This window comes from Ammospiza caudacuta, chromosome 6 (assembly GCF_027887145.1).
Source record: "Ammospiza caudacuta isolate bAmmCau1 chromosome 6, bAmmCau1.pri, whole genome shotgun sequence".
Classification (NCBI taxonomy): Eukaryota; Metazoa; Chordata; class Aves; order Passeriformes; family Passerellidae; genus Ammospiza; species Ammospiza caudacuta.
This window is the reverse complement of record NC_080598.1, coordinates 32540714-32564572: the sequence shown is the minus strand read 5'-3', so window position 1 is coordinate 32564572 and position 23859 is coordinate 32540714. Positions and strand designations below refer to the sequence as shown.

The 23859-nt window shown below is 44.1% G+C and overlaps 1 protein-coding gene across 4 annotated transcripts; it reads left to right on the top strand.

The window, feature by feature from the left end:
* The first annotated feature begins 150 nt into the window (after nt 1-150).
* EXD2 (exonuclease 3'-5' domain containing 2) lies at nt 151-22309 on the top strand. Of its 4 annotated transcripts, none has more exons than XM_058807123.1 (11): nt 151-381; nt 1048-1256; nt 2532-2911; nt 9819-10223; nt 11159-11415; nt 12455-12581; nt 13320-13645; nt 16008-16114; nt 16359-16494; nt 17213-17569; nt 18314-22309. In XM_058807123.1, exons 4-11 carry the CDS (start codon nt 9885-9887, stop codon nt 18528-18530), a joined length of 1866 nt encoding a protein of 621 aa, XP_058663106.1. In that variant the 5' UTR covers nt 151-381; nt 1048-1256; nt 2532-2911; nt 9819-9884; the 3' UTR covers nt 18531-22309. The 4 variants fall into 4 exon arrangements, with proteins under 4 accessions (XP_058663106.1, XP_058663107.1, XP_058663105.1 ...); XM_058807124.1 differs by having other exon boundaries at nt 165-960; XM_058807122.1 differs by having other exon boundaries at nt 165-1256; nt 2781-2911.
* Nucleotides 22310-23859: the final 1550 nt, after the last annotated feature.

Genomic DNA, 23859 nt, shown 5'->3' with positions numbered 1-23859 from the left:
ATGATGATTTTTCTTTAGCCAGCCATGGCAGAGAGGTGTTAGACACTCCGCCGCTTCCTGATCCCGCTGGCTCCTCCCCGCTTCCCTCAGCAGCTGATCCTCAGCTGCAGCCCGCGCCTCCCGGCCCGGCTCTAGCGTGGCGCCGCCGCCGGTTAACTCGCTGCTGGAGCGGCGCGGGGGACAGACACCCTCGCCCCTGCGGGGGGACGGTAACGTTCGCCACTCCGGGGACGGACGGACACGTTCGCCACTCCAAGGACCTCCTGGGGCAAGGACACATTCGCCGCTGCGGGAACTTCCAGGGGCCGGACACACTCGCCGCTCCGGGGACCTTTTTGGGGAAGGACCTGTTCGCCACTCGGAGGAGCTGCTGGGGAACGGGTGCGCCCGTCTCTCGGAGGAGCCGCGGGAGGACGCGCCCCGCCGCCGCTCGGGCGGCCCGGCGGAGTGAGCCGTGCCGGTGCAGCCCCGCGGCCGGCGGGGAGGTGGCGGCGGGCGGGCAGGCAGGCAGGCAGGCAGGTGCTCCCGCGGAGCGGGTAATGGAAGGCAGCGCTCCGGAGCCACGGCCGGCCCGCCTGAAGGCAACGGGCGGGCAACGCACCGGAGGGAGGCTGAGGGGAAAAACAACTCAAGTGCGGGGGCTGTTTGCAGTGGGGCTTGTCCTCTGTAAATGCTGAGTGATTTCTACGGGAATTCAAAGCATTATGGCTTTAGAATTTAGTTTGAAGGGTTTTTTGTTGTTGTTGTGGCAGTTGTTTTCTCTATTATAGTTATTATGGGTTTCATAGCTTGCTTTTTGCTGCTCCTTCCCGAGCAACACTGAAAACAGGAGGGCTGCCCCATCGCAAGTGAGTCAGTAGACCTTTCTGCAGCCCTTGGAAGACAGCTCAAAGTACCGATAAATTTTCTTCTCTTATCCTGCAGCGTCAACTAACCCCTAAAACGCAGCTGGCTAACCAGGTGGAAGTGACCTGTGTTGTCCTTCACTGTTTAACAATACCCCAACCTTTACCTTACTGGAATAAGAATATCTTTTCTCTTTCACAGAGACCCTGTACTTCTCAGGTAACATCTGATACCATGTCAGGCAACAGGAGTGTCATTCAAAGGGTGATGTCCCTGAGGTGCTGCATAGACCCCCAGTCCCACCTTGCAGCTGACTGCATGCTGCCTGTGCACAAAATGAGCAGCTTGGAACTTTCAGATCTGTATTTCCCCATGGCAACAGTACCTAGGGACGATACAGTTTTCAGAAGGTGAGAGGAATTAGCCTGACCATCCTGGCCATCTTTGTGTAGTGCTGCATCTGCTGGGAATTAGGAGTCTTGAAACTTTAAAATAAGCAGTGGGGAAAGCCCTCCCTGACATAAACTGTGATGTGGCAAGATGACTGAGTACTCTTAGACTGCTGCCATATTCCGGTGACAGCTTTTCCATAGAAATAGAAATTATTTCATTATAAAAAGTCACTTAAGTGCTTTGGGTTTCTTCTTGGTTAAGATTATAGAAAGAGCATCAAATCCCGCATAGACCAAGCTTTTTATTTGACAACACTATTGCCTTAATTTTAACACATAACAAAAGTAAATAAAAAAACTTTCTCTTCTAATTGGGAGTAAAAAAAGAATGTAAGAAGTTACGTTAACAGTGTTAACATTAACAATTAACAATGCTTCATAACTGAAGTGAAAACAAAGCAGTTAATCTCTTCTACTCTGAACCATACATAAGGGTATTTTCTAGTTACAGTTGTTGATGGCCAACTACTGCCATGTAGCATGTCTAGCCACCCTCAATATAGAGAGGCAAAGACACTGTCCATCATGGTTTGTGTTTATTAGCTTCAGACATTGCTATAAAATCACATTTCATATCTTTGTTCTTTGCATGCCATGACATTCTGCACCATTACAATTATATCAGAAATTGTTGCTCACTCAGCAAGATTTCACTTTTTCCCCTTTCCTAAAGTATTGTTCAGGTTGAATATCTTTGAGTACCTTTGGTTTCTGTACTGAAAGAAATATGCAATATAATAAAATCTCCAGTGCTTTTTCTCCACATTCTGGATCCAGTCTCTAGGAAAGCTGTGTACTTTTGCATAGAAATAAAACTATTTCCTAAGCCCCCAGTTCCAAGATTTTTAAGAAAGATTTAACTGAGTTTGTTTTTGTTTTGTTGGGGCTTTTCTGCTTGTTTGTTTTTGTGGTGTTTTTTAAATCACATTTCTAAGCAGTCAGAATTTAAAAGAAAAGTAATAGCAGACTGTCAGTCTGTTCTGCTCAATGACATGACCATATAGGTTAAAAAACTGTACTGGTAAGCATTCTTTTCACTCTCTTGTTTCCTTTCTTTGAATTAATTTTGAATATAGCACCTAAGGAAGTTACCCTAGCCTATACAGGGTGATATCTTCCTTGGAAAATGACTGATGTCTATGTTAATAAAGCCAGAGTGCTGTTATCTCTCCAAAGGCACATAGACTGTTGTCCTGAGTCATACTGAAGTAGCATCTTTGTCTCCTTTAACAGGAACATTCTGCAGCTTGCAATGGAATCGATGTATTGACAGGAGTTAGTCAAACAGATCAAACTTCGAGTTGCTCTTCTGGGGGACATGTTAGCATGGGGCTGCTGTACTGAGAATGGTTGTCACAGACCAAATTGGATTGAGCCTGGCCAGACTCAAAGGGCACAGGAAGCCAGAGTCTGTCTGCACACACTGCTTGAGCTGCTTAATTCTGTAGTATGTTCATAGTCTCCTCCATGTCTCAAAAACAGCATGAAATCAAGCACAACAAATGTTTTGCCTGGAATTTCAACAAGTAGGCAACAGAGTGGAGGAGTCAACTGGAAAGGAAATGGGAGATAATGAACAGGAGAATGACTTGTAGATGCCCTTGGAAATGAAGGTAAGTAAATAATGTTTGATGCAAAACAGAAGAGGGAACTAGGAGAATCCTTAAAATAGAAAAGTTATGTGGTTAATGAAATATGTAAAAAATCTTGGGTTGCAGTTTCAGAGTTGTTAATTCCAAGGTTGTGCAGAGCTCAGTCTCTCAGAAGTACTAAATTGATATCTATGAGGTATGGCCATGGTGTCACATTACACTCATATTAGCTTCTGTCCATGCTACAGATTTTTTGTTCTGCCTCTGGAATGACTGACAATAACTGATTGGTGCTTATTGTCTACTGGTACAAAGTTATCCCTTCAACATTTTTCTGAATAAATTTGAATTAGGAGAATCAGTTAAATTGCATTCGTTGTTTCCATTTGATAGCTGGGGTGTATTTGATCATTAATAGGAGGCCTACAGTCAGCTTTGCTCTGTGGCATTTCCACTGGTCAATGGCTATTGTGTTAGGAGCTGTGTTGGTTAATACTGGAGGGAGAGGTATTAGGGCAGTCTTTGTATATCAACAAGAGAACAAGGGTCTTAGCTGCAAGGATGTTTTGGAGCTGCCAAACTGGTATATACCCTGGGTTCTAGGATCTACAAAGACATTTCAGTCAGACCTGATAGCTGAAAAACAAGCTTGAGTGGCAGGTAAACTGGTGATGCTATCCACGGACACTCACAAAGAAGATAATAAGAGGGCTTTCAGGGAAGAGTTCTAGCTCTGCTGAGCTCTAATTTCTTGCTAGTCATTCACAGAAGAGAGAAGACACTGTTTTGAGTTTGGACAGGGGGAGGTATCTCATCTGAAATACAAATAAATTAATATCTCTCTTCAGATGATTTATGGATCTGCTCCTTTCCCCAGAGCTAACTCGGAGATAATGTACAAGGGTAACAGAAGACCAAGGATTTAAGTGAAGCATGATTGATTGTGTCAGGCAAGAAAGGATGAGATTTAAATACTCTTTTTGGGGTTCTGTTGAACCTTTGATTTGCTTTGGTTAATCCAGAGTGGAAACTGAGAAGTTTGGACACTGATAGTTGGATGTCTGTGGAGTGAGTCAGAGAGAGTGAATGCATAACTAGGAAAGTGAAGCTGAGTCAAGGCTTTTATTCATTTGTTTATTTATACCAATATTTTTTATTTTTGAGGGGCAATAGAAAGAAAGGGTAAACCAAGAAGACTACATCATATTTTATCCACATCATTTTTTAAAAATAATTTTGCTTGTGTAATTTATTCCCTCTAGTAAAAATTTGGTGGCTTCTGGGCTTTTCTCCCTTTGCTTACTTTAATAGACCAGAAAGGTAGGAAAAACTAGGACTTTTTTCTCAAATGTCTCCCCTTGGGGCTTGCTGTTCTGCTATGTAGGTTTAACATGCAGCTAAGCCAATCTAATGATTTGTGGCCACTTAAAGGTGGCTTTATTTTTTTGTGGCACTGTGTTCTGTCCCTTTTTTTGTGCTGATGCTGCTACTTACTGGACCTGCTTGTCTGCCATGTGTTTATTTGGCTCATGGAAGCATCCCAATGAGTGCCAAAATCAGCACAAAACTAGTCTGGAGTGCCCAGCTGGGAGATGAGTTTTGGAGATGGGGGATGTCATATTCTTAGCTGCCATAAACAGTGAGGCTGACTCAGTGTGCCTTCTGGACTGAACTACTGGGGTAAGCTCTTCAAGAAATGGAATTGTGAAATTAATCTATCTTTCTATATAAGTAATGAAAAGAGTTGGCAATTAAGGAAGAAATACATTGATGATGATGATTGATGTTAATACAACTCATCCTCATGGGATTATCTGGCATTTTACACCTCTGAGTTTTTTTCAGATTCTTTGCAAAACCTGCAAACTCTGTCAGATCCCTTCAGTGAGCTACCACTGACTCATCTTTTGGCTTAAGACGTAGTTTCACTGAGATCTGGCTGTATGATGGGTTAGTACAAGGAGTTTAAACCAGAAGAAATCCCAGTTTTTTGCTGTGCTAGCTTTCTGCTCACTTAATTCCTTGAATCAAGCAGGCACCAGTATTTGCAGAATTGAGGCTAGAGAAGAACGCTGACAGGGACAAGGGGGAAGAGAATTGCCTTTTGAACAGAAGCTAAACCTTCTATCCACCTGGTTGCAATACAAGACTCCATCTTTAGGATGGGGCTTCACAGTTGATTGAAACTGCTCTCATTGTGACTTCTTGAGAAAAGAAACCCTACTGCCTTCCTGGTATCAACCCTGTTAAAACAAACCCTGCTCAAAATGGCTTGTTTGCATATATAGTCATGGTGTTACCAGCATCGACAGAAGGAAGATAAATCACATTAGAAGTTGAAATGGGGGTTTGGCTTTTTTCTGTAGCTTGGGATGGGGCCCCAAAGAGAGTGTTATTAATGAGCTAGTGGGGACTACATGCAGCTCTCTGCTCATTGTCCGCTACCAGCAATTTAAGTCTTCACTGGAGCCTCTCTCCTTTGATATTCCACGATCATTGATTTTCCTTTGAACACTGACTCATTTACCCTAGTCTTCTCCCTCCTAAAGAATGAGCTAATGTCATTATAAAAATAAATTCTTTTTTCTGTGGTCAGCAGAACAAGTGAAGCCTGGTTTCCTATGGATTTGTCCTGATGTGGTACTACTGTGTGGATTCTCATATGTATATTAAGCAGCGTCTGCGCATGCTTACCATTTTATCAGTGACAACTTTATTAGGACCTTTTTCATCCATTTGGCTTTGCATTTCACTTGTTACCTTTGTACAAATTTAGAAGGAATTTAGCAATGGTTTAAACATGCTTTTTTGGCAAGGAAAGTGGGGAAAGTAATGGGACCCAGAGGCAGAAACACCAACATAGAGTAATTTCACAACCCTTCTTTCCTTAGGAAATCAGGCTAAAAATTAGTCTTTTGACAGAGACCTCACATCAGGCTACAGACACAGAAAAGTAAATGTTGCTGTTTACCATATAAAGGTTTCTCTTTACCTGCTGTAACAGATTTCTTATAAGTAAGGCTAAGCCAGCAGTTGGTGTTTACTTACTTGGTAATCTTCTCATCTTCAGCAATGTCCCTATCAGGTTTTGGGAACTTTTGGTTTGTTTGGTTTGGCCTTTTTTTTTTTTTTTTTTTTTTGTTTGGTTTTGGGTGTTTTTTAGGGTTTGGTTTTTTGCCAGAGTGCCTTCATGCATCAGTTGCTTTCACTTATTTTTAATTTAATTTTTATACTTGAATAAATGGCTATGTAGATTTAAGACAAAGTGTTAAAAAGACTTGTGGCTTACAGGACACTGTAATGTCAATGATGCCATGAAAAATAAAGGCTTTAAATGCAACCAGGGATACATTCCTTTTACTTGGACAAAAGCTAGCATCTTCTCTGTGAGGTTTTCACAGTGTAATAAAACAGAAATTATTTTATAGAAATATTATATAAAATAAATATTGGGATATTTTAATTTTTCTCCATTGTAACTTTACGCTTCTATTACTTTAGAAATGAAAATAAACAATTTATTTGCAGATTTGTTCAGTATTTTGTGCTTATCTTGAGGTCTGACAGAGTTGTCTTAAGGATGCCTTGCCTATCCCACAGTAGGGCAGCTGGATCCTGGAGCCCAGCTGCATCATCTTGGTTCTCTTTCCAATCACTTGGGCCTTGAAATGTCTGTTGTGCCCCCAGGTGTTACCTTTTGTCCTTGAACTAGTTTACAGATGGATCAGTTCCATGATTTTCTGACCCTGTCATTACAGATATGTGGGTGCTGGAGCAAGGGATCAGGGAGTGAGCAGTCAGTCACAGGTACAACAGGAAAGGTGAGACAATCCATCCAAGTGGCAATCCAGGTTTATGCTAGATTCCAATGACCATGCAAAATAAAGCACTATACCTTAAGGGATATGTGTGAAGGGAAGAGAGAGAGAGAGAAACAGGCAGAACATGTCCATCTGACTGTGGGAACTCGGGTACTGCCAGAGCCCTCCAGCTTTCTCTCCTGAGCATGCACATGATGCACCTTTCTCCTGAGCACAAGTCGTGTGAGCAGCTTCAGAGTCGTGCTGGCTCCTGCATGGTGACCTGCAGTTCAGCTGGTCAGCTGTGCCTGGTGCATCGCAGCACAGGGATGGATGGAGAAGCTGCAGCCAGGCTGTGGCTGAAAGGGAGATGCAGACCTTCCCTCTAGAGGAGAATGAGGCACAGACAAGGTGTGAGTTACTGCAGTGAGATTGCAATGCTTCGTAACTCAGAGAATTAATACAAAAATGGGTCCATGTCTCGTCACTGTAGAGCAAGACTGAGAGGCTTCACAGAAACACTTATGTTTTTGTATTTGTACATTGGAATTTTGAATTTGTACATTTCTACATTTTGTATATGTACATTCAAAATACAGATGTGAGTCAATGGAAAACAAAACTCTGATCCTACCCCAGCACCAGTGAGACCTGATACAGCCACACCATGCTGGCATAGATCTGGTCATTTGAACAAGTAGCTGCTTAACCTTTAATAGTCTTGACATCTTATTTCTGATAAGGAGAGGGCCTTATTTGCTCAGAAAAGTGTTTTGAAAATCACCTGTTTTCTTTGTGAGCTATTGGGATGTCTGAGTACCTCATTCCTGAGTTAAGAAAAAAAAGAAGGGGGAAAATAAAGATGAGTTATAGACTGAGAAAAATCCTGCTTCTGAAGATTTTTACCGGTGCCAACCATTAGCCTCTTTGTTGCACTCTTTGGACAACAGGTCTGCTAAATACCAAATCTCTACTAGGGAGATCCTCCTACTGTGATGACTACAAGTGGCAAAGTTAAAACAAAACAGAGTTGGATGCTGTTAAATTGATTTAGCACAGTATTTTCTGTGGGTTCAGTCTCTACTTCAAATAGATACAGCTTGGTGGAAAGCTAACAGCACAAAATCTGGGAGCTACTGAGAATTGCAAAGGAATTTGAAGAAATTGGGCGCTCAGATCCTCTCATTTGGAATGGAATTTGGGCTGGAAACTCGTTTGCGTTTTAACAGGGATGACCTCAAACCTTGACGATCGTAACTCTGGATACAGCATCTGCCTGTACACTCACTGTCCAGGTTTTGTGGTGTCAATCTTCTAACATTCTTATTTCTCTGTACACACGGGGGAACAATCACTTGTCATGATTAAGTGACATGTTCCTCTGTTAATTTCTTAACAGTCTCCATTTGATTTGTTCCCTCTTTTGTTTTCTTCCAGTTTGCCACTTTGGAGGTGGCTCCGATTCGCTATTTATTTTCCCGGCTGCCTTTGTTCTTTACTTCCCACTCTATCTGGTCCCTCCTGCCCCAGGGGTTTCGCGGCGCTCTGCGTGTGGGTGACTTCACGCCCTCTGCGGCTCGCTGCTCAAGCCCTCCCTAGTCGCAGACAACACACTGCACATTTCACTCCAAAAACCCGCTTTGAAAAGAGGCGGCTTTTCAGTGTTCCTGCCAGCGTTTTGCCCGTCCGAAGGCACGCTGGCGCCGGCCCAGCCGCCCCGCCGCTAGCTGCCGTACAACATGGCGGCGCCCGCCGCCCAGTCGCACCGCCGGCACAGAGGAAGCGTCCGCCGCTCTAAGGCTCCCGGTGTGTGTGGCGACTGCCCCGCGGGGCGTTCCTGCGGCCGGACGCAGCCGTTCCGCGGTACGCAGGCAGCGGGCGGATCGGTGGGCGCTCGGCGGGGCCGCGGGCGGGCGGCGGGCCCGGGCGCGGGGGAGAGGCTGCTGCGCGCATCCTGGAGAGGCCGCGGCTGCGGCTGCAGGTGCGCCGGTGCGCGGTCCGGTGCGCCCGCGGCCTCCCGCATGCTCACTCCCGGCGTTCGGGCCTCTTCCCGGGGTAGATAACCGCGACCGAACCTAAAGCGGGCAGCGCGTTCCCCCTGATGCCGAGGGGAGCCGCGGACGCCCCTGCCTGCCCCATCCCGGCGGGCCTGGCAGCGGCCCGGAGGAGCGCTCGGCTGGGATCCCGGGCCCGTCCCCGGGCCTCGGCGCGCCGCTGCCGCCGGGGCTGAGGGGGGCCGGGGCGTCTTACCGGGGCTTCTCCTGCCCCGGCGGGGGACCCGCACAAGGATCACAGGCACCCCCGGTTCCCTGAGGGGCAGTGGCTGTTGGACCGAGGGAGAGGGCTGCGGGCGGGCTCGTTGCCCCCGGTGCTGGCACTCAGTTTACGGGGTGGCCGCGGACCGCCTGTTGCTTCGGGGGTGCTCGGGCAGGTCCCTGGGCCGTGCTCGGGTGCTGGGAGCGGCTGTGCCGCATCGATGCTGGAGTAGCATCGACACCCGAACTTCTTGTGGGGAAGCGAGCGCAAGGACAGCCCTTTAGAAACAACGTGATGGGCTGGGATGGAGGAGCAGGACTGATTTCAGTTTATTGAAGGGGTACTAAGCTTCTGTATGATAGAGGGACAGCTAAATAAGATGCTGCTGTTTTAGGGCTTTTCAGTGCCCAAAGACCATTTGACCCTAGTATGGATGTGAATGTGATGGACAAATAAATGCCTGTTATTTACTAATGCGTGAACGGACATGCTTATTCTGCAGCAATTTCATTTTGGCCTTGTTTAGATTGATCTAGTTACAAACTGAACTAAAAGGTGTTGATAATAACTGTGACTAGGTTATTTTTGGAATAGCAGAGTTTGTGGAAGTTGCACCAGTTTAATTGAATGGATTCCCTTTAAAGTTTTTAGTGGTGTGATCAACAGCAGCGTTCAGTCTTCCTGCCCAATCCATCACTGCAGCAGTCTGTCCCCAGCCCCCAGTCTATCAAAGTGGGACCCGGAACTTTTTTCTGTCAGGATTACAAGTTATGGCTAGAACCTTATTGTGATAGCATTGCATGTGTTTAATATCTCTAAACACATTTTATTAAGTTGTCTATAATTTCTTCCTCTCTTATTTTTCACTGCAGGCATGATGAAATCCCACAAGGCTGTTTTGAGAGGATGAGGTGAAGAGGGAGAAAGGGCAATAAAAAATGGCCAAGCAAACAGCCGTGACGATTACTTTGGCGACCCTGCTGGGTGTTGCACTGGGGGGCCTGGTTTTGTGGAAAGCAACCCAGCATCGGAAAGGAAAAACACGCTGTAGCAGTCAGCAAGAGGAAGGAGCAGGAAAGTCAGGAGATGAGAAACTCATTAAAGCAGAGGATAAGAAGGTGCTTTCCTTCTTCAGATCTCCCACCTTTTGCTGGATAGAGAGGACCCTTGGTGCAGACATAGTCATAGTTTCAGAGCAGGAGGAGTGGGATCATGCTGAACCATTGCTGAAGAAGGAGCTGGAGAAGTGGCCGGTTCTTGGAATTGATTGTGAATGGGTGAGTGATCAAGAAGTGCCTCTCCTTCCTTTAGATTGCAAACTGCATGGGGAAATCATTGAAGGTGGAGCAATTTCTTTGCTTAAACAGATACCACGGTGTGTTGACTATTGAAACTGTGATTGTCTGTCATGATGGCAGTGAAGCAGATGCTAATTTTGATTCTTCTTACTTTTAAATATGCTAAGTTTTTGATTCACCAGATGTATTTGTTTCCTGAGTTCCGTCATAAGTCGACTTTACTAAATATAATAACAGTTGTATGGCTAAATATAGCATTATGTGTTTTGTGTAATGTCTCTTCAAAGGTGATTTACTAGAAAGTAGCTTGACTTACGCTATTTTAAATCTAGCTAGGTATTCAAGAAACAATATCTTAAGAATGTTAAGTCCGAAAAGGAGGATAATGCTGATACATAGATAAAACTCACTGGGACAACCAGAAAACAAAGTTCCTCTTCTGCTTCTACATTTGCATGTGTGATATCTCAAACAGGCTTTAAGTAATTTATAAAGCCTGGCTTTGCCATTGTTTTTACTGGAAATTTACTCACCCCACAGTCATTAGTATAAGCCACAGCTAAGCAATATATTTGCCATACATATTCATATAGTGGGTGGCTTTGTGTTGATGTGGATTCAGAAATGTTTCTGATTTCTTCTACCAGCTCAGCTATGAAGGGGAAGGGTGAAAGGGGGAAAGATTGTCATGTGGGAATGTGGCAAGAAGTAGCTTGGGCACAGTAACACTGTGAAAAAGACCACACAATTTGCCATGAATTTTTAGAGACATGTAACAATACTTTACTGTGTAAACAATACTGTGTAAACTGATAAGTATTTCCTGCTTTCAGTGGCCTTTTTTGCAATTTGCTTCAGCTCTGGTATTACTAATAATACAATAACCTGGACTCTCATTTTTTATTTCATTACAGGTATCTGTGGAGGGAAAAGCAAATCCTGTATCCCTGTTGCAGATGGCTTCTTCCAGTGGCCTCTGCATTCTTGTTCGGTTGCCCAGGCTTGTTGCCGGTGGCCAGACTCTTCCAAAGACCCTGGTGGACATCATGGCAGATAGTGCTGTGTTGAAAGTTGGGGTAGGATGCTGGGAAGATGCTTGCAAATTGCTTCATGATTATGGTCTTCCAGTCAAAGGGAGCATGGATCTCCGGTATTTAGCCATGAGACAGCGGTAAGTGCCTGAACACAGAGGTAGGTCGCTTGAGGCCTCATTTGTTGGAAAGTTGGAAATGTATCTTAGGTGATTTGCATAAGCTGAATGATATCAGGCTGGTATGTCTGGAATTCTTAGGGTGGCTTTAGAAAATATGCATTGATCGCTGTAGCCCAAGAGCCTGTGATGCTTCTATTCTGTGATCTTAAGGGAAATGAAATCTTAATGAGGATTTCATTTGCTAATTGTGTCTGTTAGTCTTCTCTCACAGACTGATACCTTTGTGGACTTCTCTGTGTACCATGCTTCAGCTCTTAAGAAGTCCAGGCACAGTGATTTAATGCAGTAAGAATGAACACTGTGTCAGCAGATGTTTGAATGCCAAGAAGTGTGAGTTAAATGTGCACAGGGCATGTAAATGGAACTGTTGAATTTCAAGATTTCTTGAAATGTTACTAAATAAACCAGTTCCAATTTTCTCTTTTAATAACAGTTCTTCTATGGAAGGGTTACACTTGTGATGCCATTTTCTTATCTTTTACTCTTCCTGAAACAAGATGTTTTACTTGCAAATATTCTTCATGTACAATTATATGTGTGCCTGGGTATGGTGTTAGTGATCTGGGCCACATGTTTTCTGACCTATTGATGCCTTTTTAAGACTGAGGATGGACTTCTTTTCTCCAGTGGCTAGGATTCTTCCTGGTTCTTGGGCTTCTCATGAATCCCTAGGACAAGTGGTCCATCACTGAATGATGGGCCTCTTTAGTTCAGAAGGGAGTAGTTCAGAGCCAAACACTTCAGCCTTAAATGTTACTAACTCCCAGCCTTGCCTGCTTTGCATATTGCAGACACAAGATAATTACTAAATCTAGAAAGGACATTTTAGTAGAGGGGAGGAGAGGGCCTGTAAAGCTGAGAGGCAGCTGTGTGCTGTTTGAGTCATGCATCATGTGCATTGTCTTCTCGCAGGTTCTCTTCAGAGGCCATCTGAATTTGCATGAGTGTATAGTTTCATTTTTAATATATTTGTTTCACTTTCTTTGTTGAATTGAAGGAAGGATCTACTTCACAACTGCCTTAGCCTTAAGTCTTTAGCTGAAAAAGTCCTGAACTTCCCACTTGACAAATCTCCTCATGTGCGTTGCAGCAACTGGGAAGCAGAAGAACTGACACAAGATCAGGTGTGTTCCCCACTTCAACTTACTGTTTTGGGAAGAAAAGTAACCTTCTTAGTTGCAAAAGAGGCTTTACAACAGGGAGATCTGAGCCTTTTCAAATTATTCCTCAAACCCTTATGTGTGCTGGGGCCTAAAGTTAATTTCAGACTCACTGCCTGCATTCCCCTCCTTTTCCTTTAAGATAATTTTCTGCTATTCTCCCTGGATTCTTTACCGTTTTCCTTTAGTCCTGAAAGATCTATGAGACAAGATACCTTGAAGAAGTGTTTCCAAAACCTCAGCTTTTTATTATTTTCTTCAGTCTGTATCAGTCAGTGCAATATTAGAGACACCCTGGAAATCTTGTTCACATTCTTTAGAGCACTGAGTTTTCCCCGACTGCCCAGTTTCTTTAGTCAAGCTGCACATGCCTGCTGAAGCAATGACCAGCAGAGGGAGTGACAGGACAAAAAACCGTGCTGAATTCTCTTAGCCAGTGTGCCAAAAGGGAACTTTTTATGAAGGAGGGATTGGTGGGATGTGAGAATGTCTGACCTAAATACATTTTCAGTCCCTTGCAGTTCCTGGGGGCACTACCCCAAGGTAGTGGGATGTGGTGTTGTTATGAAAGTGCCACTCAACTGGCAAAATTAAAAAGGAAATGAATCCAGCTTCTGGTTTTACTGTACCTTCTGCTAAAGACTGAGAATGTTGGGAGTATTTGCTGTTTGTCAGTATCTTAATTTCTGTGCTTTTCTGCAGGTTCTCTATGCTGCTAGGGATGCCCAGGTCTCAATGGCTCTGTTCTTCCGTTTGCTGGGATTTACCAGCCTCCCTGCTACATCTGAAGGTGAAAACTCTGTCACTACTTGGGAGAAAGCCCGGGGTAAATGCCAGGGCTTGGTGGATATCCCGTTTAGAGGAAGAAAGAGTGGCAGCACAGGAGAGGAGAAGAGTGGAGAGGGACGTTCCCCTCAGAAAACAAAGAATCGGAAGTCTTGCATGAACAGCCAGCCCTCTGGCAATCAGCAAATGAGAGATCCACGGAGGCAGAAGCGAAAGCCTCTGGGTGTGGGATATTCTGCAAGGTGAGTGTAAGAGCACATCTTACTCTTTGCATTGCATGTGGAAAACCCTGAGTGTTGCCTCATGCTCTAGTCATTAAACAAAGTAGCTCATGTGAGCTAGGAAAGGTAGCACAGGACCTAACAGTCATGGGGGTCAGATCCTGTTTCTGTTTTCCTCATTTTCCTCTAGGTGATATCGAAAGCGGAGGCAGCACTTAGATCTCTACTTAGATCATGAGCAAGCTGAGGTGTTGTCTAAGTTTTACCCTTACTTCTTTTACCCTTCCTTCCTTCCTGTGTGGAAGCATTAGCCAGAGAGCAGAATCCTAGCAGGAGGCAGTTGGCTTTCCAGGTGTTATTCTTGGGTGTCCAGGGTGTCCTGAGCAGGGCTAGGAGTTGGACTCAATGATCCTGGGGGGTCCCTTCCAACTTGGCATGTTCTGTGATTCTGTGATTCTGCTGCTCAAACAGCTGTGCCCTGTCTTCTCCAAGGAAAAGGTGGCAATTGCACAGAGCTTGTCCTTTCATCAGGATCTGCCTCGTGGACTGTTGTTTTCCCGTTGCTGTCCCATGTCAGTGTGGCCACAGAGATAGCAGGGCTGAAAGCTGAGGTTAGCAGGGGTAAAACATGTTGTGTGAGGAACCAGAGGGTACAGGGAGGAACAGCCTGTGGTAGCAGCAAACCAGTGCCCTTCTCTGTTGGCCAGGGGGCAAGAGGAAAGAATAGTGCTGCTTTAGCCTTGCAGAGACGGCTATTGCTGGAATCAGGATTACCATCCTTGCAGGTGATTTTTTGGAGTGAATCCTAAATTCTTAGGAGCTTTTGCTAGCAAGAGTTCAGTTGTTTTTAAATTAAAAACAAGTTGGAAAAGTTGCTTTAAGCTCAGTGCAGTGGAAGATCTGGGGTATCTGTATGTTTGCTTTTGTTAGGATACAATCTAATAAAATTTGTCATTGGACATAACTAAAATTACATTAAAATATCATTGGGAAAGAAATAAATTTTTGTATTTGTTTTCTTTTTTTCAAGTTTATTGGATTGGCAATGGAGAAATTTTAGTGTAGTCAATAGTATTGATTTCATTAGCAGTGATTAACAGTATTCTGTTTTACAGAGCAAGTCCTTCATATTTATTTTAAATTTTTTTTTGGAGGCTGTGTAATACAAAACAGGAGGACTGCATCTCATGGGAGGATTAAAATTTAAACAAAATTACATTCCAAGATAAATTAAGATCTCTCCATATATGTTTATTTACTTTTTGTTTTTAACTGTGCTTGACTTCATGAGAGATCTGTAGACTCACTGCTTTTTACAGTATTTACTGCAATGTGGCTCTAGTCTGTGATAACATTGGATGTAGTTTCAAAAGTCCTTTTTCACTCTTCCTTTCTGTTTAAGTCCGTTTAGTTTTAATGTTTATTCATTTAGAGCTGGGAAGTACTGAAATTATCATGGTGGCTGAGTTGAGCTGTGGATGCTCAGTGGAAGGAGATGGCCTATGAATCAACCTTTTTAACTGGTAGAGCTCTGCTGAGAACTAATTTGTACAATCTCGCTGTAGAGAGGAAGGGAAGCTTTTCTGCAGTGTATTGTGACATCTCTGGCCAGCTCCTCCCAGGTGCTCTCTGAGCCCAGCCTGCTCCATGCTTCAATTTTGTTTGAAGGAGATTGGCAGAGTAAGGAATGTTTTCTGCAAAACAGAGCCCTTCCACACACTGCCACAAACTGCCAGAGGCCGCTCACACAGGACTTCTTGTCACTGCCAAAGATTGTGTTTGAGGGCATCAGCCCAGCTTTGTTACTCTCCTGAACTCATGTGTTCAAGTTCCCAGTGCTGAACTCATGTGTTCAGGTTCCCAGTGCAGACGTGGTTTTGGACCATTTCTCTTGAGTGAATAAAGTTATTGCTATTCACACTAAATTTTAGAAAAGTTTTCATTAAAAAACACTAAAATCCAAGCTTAGGCAGCTGATCCTTGAAAGTGCCTTGCCTGTAAGTTAGCGGTCTCTTTGAGCTTACTCTTAGCTCATCATCTTTTGTAACTTCAATTCTTTTTTGTTTTCTATTTCATTTTTTTTAAATGCTGTCTTCACTGATGACATCTCTTGAAAATTGGGATTCAAGAGTTACAATTATGTTGGCAGCAGGAGAGCAAAGATACCTTAGAGTCAGTTGGTGAGCCCTGGATAAATTTTCAGATGTACTGCTTCCCTAAGCAGCAGACTGTGGAGTCTCAGCAGCCTCAAGTTTGTGTTTAGGGGTACTCCTGTGATTCAGAGGAAGCTGCCTGAAATGCAGTGTGGCACAGAGGGCTAGAGAAAGGTCTGGGGTTCTTTGCATGCTATTATAGCTGCTATAATATTGGCCTTGTTTCATAGAAAATCTCCACTGTATGACAACTGCTTCCTGCATGCACCAGATGGACAGCCCCTGTGCACTTGTGATCGCAAGAAGGCTCAGTGGTATTTGGACAAGGGGATTGGAGGTAGGCATACCATTTTCCTGTTGGTATTTGAAATGCTCCTCTCTCTCTCCTTTCTCTCCCCTCTCTCTCTCCCCTCTCTCCCCTCTCTCTCATCTTCCTAATGGAGCATGATTTTTTTGGTATCCTGTCTTATTGGAAGTACTGTTGGGGATTCACTAGGATGACTCTTACATTGTAGCATTGTTATTTTAGCTCTCCAATACAATTTGTATTGAATATTTTGTCTTTGCCTTTATCCTTTTAGAGCTAGTTAGCACAGACCCTTTTGTTGTGAAGCTGCGTTTTGAGCCTTCAGGACGTCCCGAGTCCCAGGTTGATTATTATCTGACAGTCAAAGAAAACCTCTGTGTTGTGTGTGGCAAGCGAGAATCCTATATCCGGTGAGTTGTTTAGTGGGTAGGAGGTAATTGCATCTTCTAAAACAGGGCTGAGGTCTGCATCAACTTTGGCATCCAGAAGCTTGGTTAGTGGCCTGAAACATTGTGCTTCTTCATGTCCTGGATGGGACACTGTTTGAGTGCTCTGCAGTTGTTTGGCTGTATGAAACACTGAAGAGACCAGCCTTTCCTGTTACAGAGGCAGGAGATACTGATCCTAGGAGAGATCAAAGCCTGTGGAACATGTATGTGCTGCAGTTTGAGTGGCAGGGGCAGCCGTGTGCTGACACACACTGGGTGGGTGGCATACCCATCCGAAAAGAGCTGTACTATTCCTTCCACTACTTAATCCTTTATTTTTGAAAGGTTTAAGTGAGCCTAAAGCTCATGAGGTCAAAAAGAACAAGATTTTTCTCTTTGTCTTTTTGTCTGCTACTGATTAGTTGAGAAGTATACTTCTCATAGTGCATTACTTGATTTTTAGGTCGTTTTTTTTTTTTTACAGTAGGAATCTTTAATTGAAAGTGATGAATTTTTGGAAAGGAAAAAAGAGAAATGCAGAAAATAATAAAAGTAATCACTTTCTGTACTATATGTCCTGGTAATCTTTGCTTACCTGGACTTCTAGTTTTAGCTGACCCTTTCTGGGGCAGGAGGAGGAGGAACTGGGTAGCAGCAGCTCCAGACAAATGCAATGAGCTGCCTGTTTTGTGTTCTCTAGGAAGAATGTTGTTCCTCATGAATACCGAAGACACTTCCCCATCCAGATGAAGGACCACAACTCACACGATGTGCTCCTCCTCTGCACATCCTGCCATGCCATCTCCAATTACTATGACAACCACCTGAAGCAGCAGCTGGCCCAGGAGTTTGGGGCTCCCATCGGCTCCGAGGAAGGCGTGCGGCTCCTGGAGGACCCTCTGCGCAGGCAAGTGCGCTCGGGGGCGCGCGCCCTGCTGAATGCAGACAGCCTGCCTGAGCCCCGCAGGGCAGAGCTGCTGCAAGGCATCAAGGACTTCTATAACACAGACACAGTCACTCCAGAGATGCTCCAGGCAGCAGCTGATCTGGAAACCAGGTATAGCAAGCCCATGTAGGCTGAGTGTAAGGTTTTTAGTTGTTTGTATTGCGTTTCTTACTGGTTTTGTTTTTGTTTATACCCATCTCCCCTCAACCCACCATTGGTCTCTGAACTGCAGCTCTTGTTTCTTTCCCTCTTTCTATTCTTCCTCACCAGTCTTCTGTTCTTGCTCTCCATCTTCTCCTCCAACATTTTTGTACTTCTTTTGAAGGACAGATCAGGAAAAGAGTCTGAAGGACAGTCATATCAGAAGTCTTCTTCACTTTCTCAAAGTCTCCCCGAAAATCTTTTCTTAACAAGTGTCTAGTCTCTGTTTGAAATTAGTATCTTCTTCTTGTGCTCACTGTTGTTTGTAAAGTGCAGATGTTGTAACTCAGAACTCATCCAGGCAGGGAATTCAGTGACAGGCTCAGCACTCTGAAGGGTCATATAATTCTTGCCTTGAGAAATTTTCAGTCTCCTGAGGAGCTTGTAATGGACCTTAAGAGCTTTGTTTAGTGTTGCTGTAAAGAAGAACACTTTCTCCATTCAGAGAAACCAGCTTTACAGTGTAACTGTGTTCCAGAAAGCAGTCTGGCATTGAAGCAAAGCTTAAAACTCTCCCTCTTGGTTAGCTGACCCTTTTTCTGTAATTAAACTCTGCAGCTGAAAGTATCTTCAGTGTCTTTCTGTTCACTGGAGACAGATCTGGAGTCTGACAGCGGGCTTGTGCGAAAATAAATTGTGCTTGTGTCCTGGCAGGATCTGCAATGAGAGCTACGTGCCACATGGACTGAAGGTGGTGCAGTGTTGTGCTAAAGGAGGCCTGCGCTCTCTCATGCAGCTGGAAAGACGCTGGCGGCAGCATTTCTTGGACAGCATGAAGCCCAAACACCTCCCAGAGCAATGGTCAGTGGACCATAACCATGTGAAGTTGATCCAAAAGTATGGGGAGGATCTTCAGATCAAGCTGTCATGAAACTAACTTCCTGGACTCTGGATAGTGTCTAACAGACATATGTAACTGAAGATGGAAAGACTGTTTTTATTTCTACATCTCCACTAACACCTGGGGCCTGTGTTTGCAAAAAGGCAGCAGTAGATCTGCCAGATTTGCCAGTTAAAATTAAATTTGGTGGTTTGTAGAGTTAAATCTTTGAACTTTCATGTAGTTTGGAAGTTTAATCCTACTCTGTCACTTACTAGTTCAGGGCAAGAGTGATGTGATAAGGGAACTTGTCTTCTCAAAGTGACTATGAATAATCATTTTCTTGCTCCCAGGATGTCTGATGCCTCCAGACCATTTCTCATATAAAGTGAGTTCAGAGAAAGGCAACAAAAGCACAATAGATTAATGTTTCTGGATTTTTCTGACATACATTTGTGCCCTTAGCTTTACCTTGAGGCCAGCAGGAGCAGGGAGGTCATCCTTCCCCTGTGCTTGGCACTGGTGAGGCACCTTGAGTTTTGTGTCCAGTTCTGGGCCCCTCAGTTTGGGAAGGACATTGAGATGCTTGAGCACATCCAGGGGAGGACAATGAGGCTGGTGAGGGGCTTGGAACACAAGCCCTGTGAGAAACAACTGAGAGAGCTGGGGGTGTTTAGCCTGGAGAAAAGGAGGCTCAGAGGTGACCTTATCACTCTCTACAGCTCCCTGAAAGGTGGTTGTAGTCTGGTGGAGGTTGGTCTCCAGGCAGGAACTGACAGAACCAGAGGTCACAGTCCTTAGCTGCGCCAAGGGAAATGTAGGTTGGGTATTAGGAAAACGTTTTTTTACATAAGGGGTCATAAAGTATTGAAATAGTTTGCCTGGGGTGGTAGTGGAGTTACCATCCCTGGATATGTTAAAAAAAAGACTGGATGTGGCACTCAGTGCCATGGTCTAATTGAGGTGTTAGGGCTGGGTTGGATTTGATGATCTTGAAGGTCTCTTCCAGCCTAGTGATTTGGTGAGGGTCTTCTTGGTAAAAATATTTCTTTGCTTTCAGTGCAGTTGTATTCATAAGAGTTCTTTCTAGAGAAGACTCCTTGCCAGAGAGAGATTCCTTGTAGGGAAGAAGCAAAGAAACCTTATTTTTTGCAGATTCTGAGCTGTCCCAGCATTGCAGATAGGCCTCAGCAAGTTTCCAGATGGCAAGTGCCTGATGAGAAGTGACACTCTGGCAGTATGGAAATACCCATGACAAGTCTTTTGTTAAACAGCTTCCAGTAACACAGAGTTTATAAAAAATATTTTTCCTAATTCTGCTTGTTTGTTGTGAGCAGTGTGCTCAGGCATGCAGGGCTGTTACAGAGACAGGGTGGCATAACTCCTGTGGCTGGAATGTTGGAATGGAAGGATGGAGGCCCTTTAGGAAGAGCAGGCACTGGAGGCAAGGAGGAGGTGTCACCTTCTATGTCAGTGATTGGTGGGAGAGCACGGAGCTCCATCCCAAGTGCATGGAGCTCAGCCTAGGGATGGATGAGGAGCCCATCCAAGAGCTTATGGGTCAGGATTAAAGGGAGGGCAGGGACAGGTGACACAGGGGATCTGCTACACATAACCCAGCCAGGAAGACAGTAGATGAAGCCCTCAACCTTGTGTTCACAAGGCCTAGTCTTCATGGGGGACTTCAGCCACCTCATATCTGTTGAAGAGGCAGCATAGCCGAGCATAAGCAATTCAGGAGGTTCCTGGAATGCATTGATTACTTTTCCAGAAAGCCAACTGCATCATGGGCTATGTCAAAAGAGGCATGACCAGCAGGCCAAGGGAGGTGATTCTTCCCCTCTATTCTGCTCTTGTGAGACCACCTGGAGTATTGTGTCTAGCTCTGTGGCCCCCAGCATAATAGAGCAAGTCCAGAGGAGGACTACAAAGATTATCAGATGGCTGGAGCACCTCTCCTATGACTTTTTACAAGAGTGTGTAGTGATAGAACAAGGGTTAAGGTCTTTAAACTGGAAGAGGCTAGGTTTAAATTAGATATTGGGAAGAAATTCCTTACTGTGAGGGTGGTGAGGCACTGGAACAGCTTGCCAGAGAAACTGTGAATGCCTCATCCCTGGAAGTGTTCAAAGCCAGGCTGGATGGAGCTATGAGCAACCTGGTCTAGTGGAAGGTGTCCCAGTCCATGGCAGGGATGTTGGAACTGATGTTCTTTAGAGTCCCTTCCAACCCAAACCATTCAGTGATTCTTTGAATAGCACTTGGTAAATACCTTTTCATATCAGACTGAAATAAGTACAGGTGTCTTAAAAGGGATAAGAGGAAACCTTTAAATTAAAGACCAAAAGCTTTTAAGAGATCTGACCACACATGGCAAAAAATGGAAAATCTGATGTTCTCTACCTGGATTTGACATGTGTGGTGGTGAGCAGGTTATACTCTCTTCATGCCTGTTTGTCTGTCTCTAAAATGGGACTAATAATACTTAACTATCTCACAAGGGTGTTGTGAGGCTTAATTAATTAATGTTTTTGTAAAATGCTTTGAAAATATAAGCTAGTGTGTGCTAATTATTGTTTTTTAAGATGTGCTGCTGTCCAACTTCCTTAAATATTCATGGTTTATGTCTGGTGCTAGACCTTAGTTAAAGACAACTTTTTAAAAATACACACTTCTTTCTGTACAATCCCTTTTGATGATTTTGATTGCATGAGATGAGTGTGCTTCTACTGAATGATGAAGCTATGCTCAACTTTTATATGCCTCTGCAAAGAAGTTTCAGTAAAACCCTTATCTTCACACTGCTGTGTATAGTGCAGTTGACCCAATTTTTCATAACATTTGGGCAGAATCCTGGACCTGCTGTGATTGTGGCTGAAACTGGCCCTTATCAGATAATTCAAGAAATTTCACAGGCCAGGGGTAAAAACCCTGTTTGTAGCAGAGACTGTTTGAGATAAGTAGGAGCCATGGAGAGAAATGGGACATTAATGCCATCCCAGAGGAGCTGCAATAGCAGCATGAGGAATCAAAGATTCATGATAAATACTATTTGTCACAGAGCTGCAAATGAGATAATTTTCATTATAAGGGCAATTTTTTCCCCTGTACCACTGGCAAGTCTTAACAAAAAAATCATCTAGCCAAATGTGGTATGTCTCTGTGCTCATTCACACAGCTGATTATAATCCCAGCATGACCTTCCTGCCTACAGCAGCAGTTTGGATATAACTTTTTCTCTCCAAAGCATTTTGAGCATGTGTTCAGCTAGTGCTATATCCTGTCTCCATCTGATCGGGGTGTTGAGAGCTCTGTGTGACTCAGAAACTCCTTTTCTGTCATCAGGAGTGCAAGGTGTCCATTTCACCTCTTTGTTCTGCTTTGGTTTTTTCTCCCTTTGTTCTGATATAGGAACTCCTGATCAAACTCTTTAATGGAACCGATTGGCTGACCACAGGGTCAGGTCTTTTCTGTTTGTGAGACAAGAAAGTAATGTGGAGACAAGAACTGGACTGCAGATCCTCTATTTTTGAGGAGCCAGTGGTATCATTGAAGAGGGTTTCTTCCAAATAATTTGTTCAGAAACAGAAACTAGCAAGGAGAACTTCCTTCACAAATATTTTCTAAACTAAGATACTTTGCTGTTTGTAAGATATCCTTAACTTGCATAATTTTAATTCAATCTGAAAGAAGAGGGGAAGCAATATATTTATTATGCAGAAATAGATTGGCTTTATTTTATTATGATTTTAGATTTTCTACTAGTCTATAGATAAAACTTCTTTGTATGTCTCCATTGCTAATTGTTACATTCTATAAAAATTTACTCTTTTACCAGACTTACCACTTTTGAAGTTCTCTTGTTCCTTTCTTGCATGCTTGCTTTTTCTCTTCTTTCCTTGTGTCTTACCCAGGCCTTACAGGTCCACTGTTCCTTACAGTAACACCTGGACCTCACCCTCCGAGTTTCCTTTCCAGTGCCTCCCCTGATTGGTGTGTCAGAGATCAGCAGTGCAGAGCCCATGCTGGCACCAATTCTGTACTTCTGAGCACTGGGATAGTGAGCTTGCTCAGGTAGGTTTGAATAGTGGGTTCAGGTGCTGTCCTTGGCCTGGTCATTTTGGTCAGTCATGGCTACAGGTTTATATTTGTTCAAATGAAACCTTAGATTTTTCTCAGGCTGGGCATTCATCTAGGTTGCACCAAGTATTTTACCTTAACTGAGACAGTCCTGCACTTAACCACACACATCCATTTTATCTGTGCAGGGGGAGAATTGGCAATGCTCTCTGTATGGGCTGGCTTTCACAACGTGGGGTTTTTCTTTCTGTTGCTTGTCACTTCACATTTTTAAGTTTGTCCAAAGTATGCTGCCAGAGATGGGGGAGAGAAATTTTCCCTTTTACCTGGTGCTTGGTGCCACCTGCCTGGTCCTTGCAGGTTAGTAGGGAACACACCACATCTGCTGAGATCCCCAAACGTGTCTTGGCTCATAAATTCCCTGCAGAACTTGCTTCCATCCTTTTTGTTTCACATGTTCTGCCCATGTGAAACAGATGTTCTGTAAGAATATGACTGGGTATGAATTTCCAAAGACATGCCTCAGGAGTGAGAGAAGCAATGCCCTTGAAACCCTTCCTCCATGGGCTACAAACTTTTCTGTCTTTCTAAACACTACAGTTGGTGTTTTTTCTTAATTTCTTCAGTAACTTAGACATTATTGCAAGGTGCAGGATTTACCAGCTGGGCAACATTGTCTGTTGGAGGTGCAGTAGGTGTTGCACTTTTGAGCAAACCATACATGACGTTAATTATGCTGCTGACAGTCTTGGCATTTGGAGTGCCTTAGTTTTCCTCTTTTGACAGTCGCTAAAGGTCCCAGCTGTCACATCTGTGACTGACAGGACAGAAGACAACATATCCCTGTGGGCTTGCATTCTCTGTTTGGTATTCAGTAATGGCAGGCATGGGAAGCTCTCTTCCTGTTGCATTTCTATTGCTCTGGCTCCTTAGGGAGTATCTGAACTCTGCACTGTCTGTAGCATGGTTTTGGTGGAGTTTTTCCATGAAGGGAATGTGGTTGCCTTGAGAAGCACCTCACTGCCTTGGCCCCATGCCTGAATGTCTTGGAGGAACTAGGACTCTGTAACAAGTAACTGCCTGTCTGCAGTGTTCTGTACGGATTTAGAGGCACCTCTAGTCTGAACCAGAAAGTCAATTCTCATCATCGCTCCTTCATCTCCTTCTTTTGGGCCCCCACAGTTGTCCAGACCTGTAAGATCTTCTTCATTCCCACAGGCAGCCATCCCCTTTGATGTTCTTTGGGAGTAGGGGCCATTACAAAGAACTTTCTCTCTCTTCTACTCAGTACCATACTGTT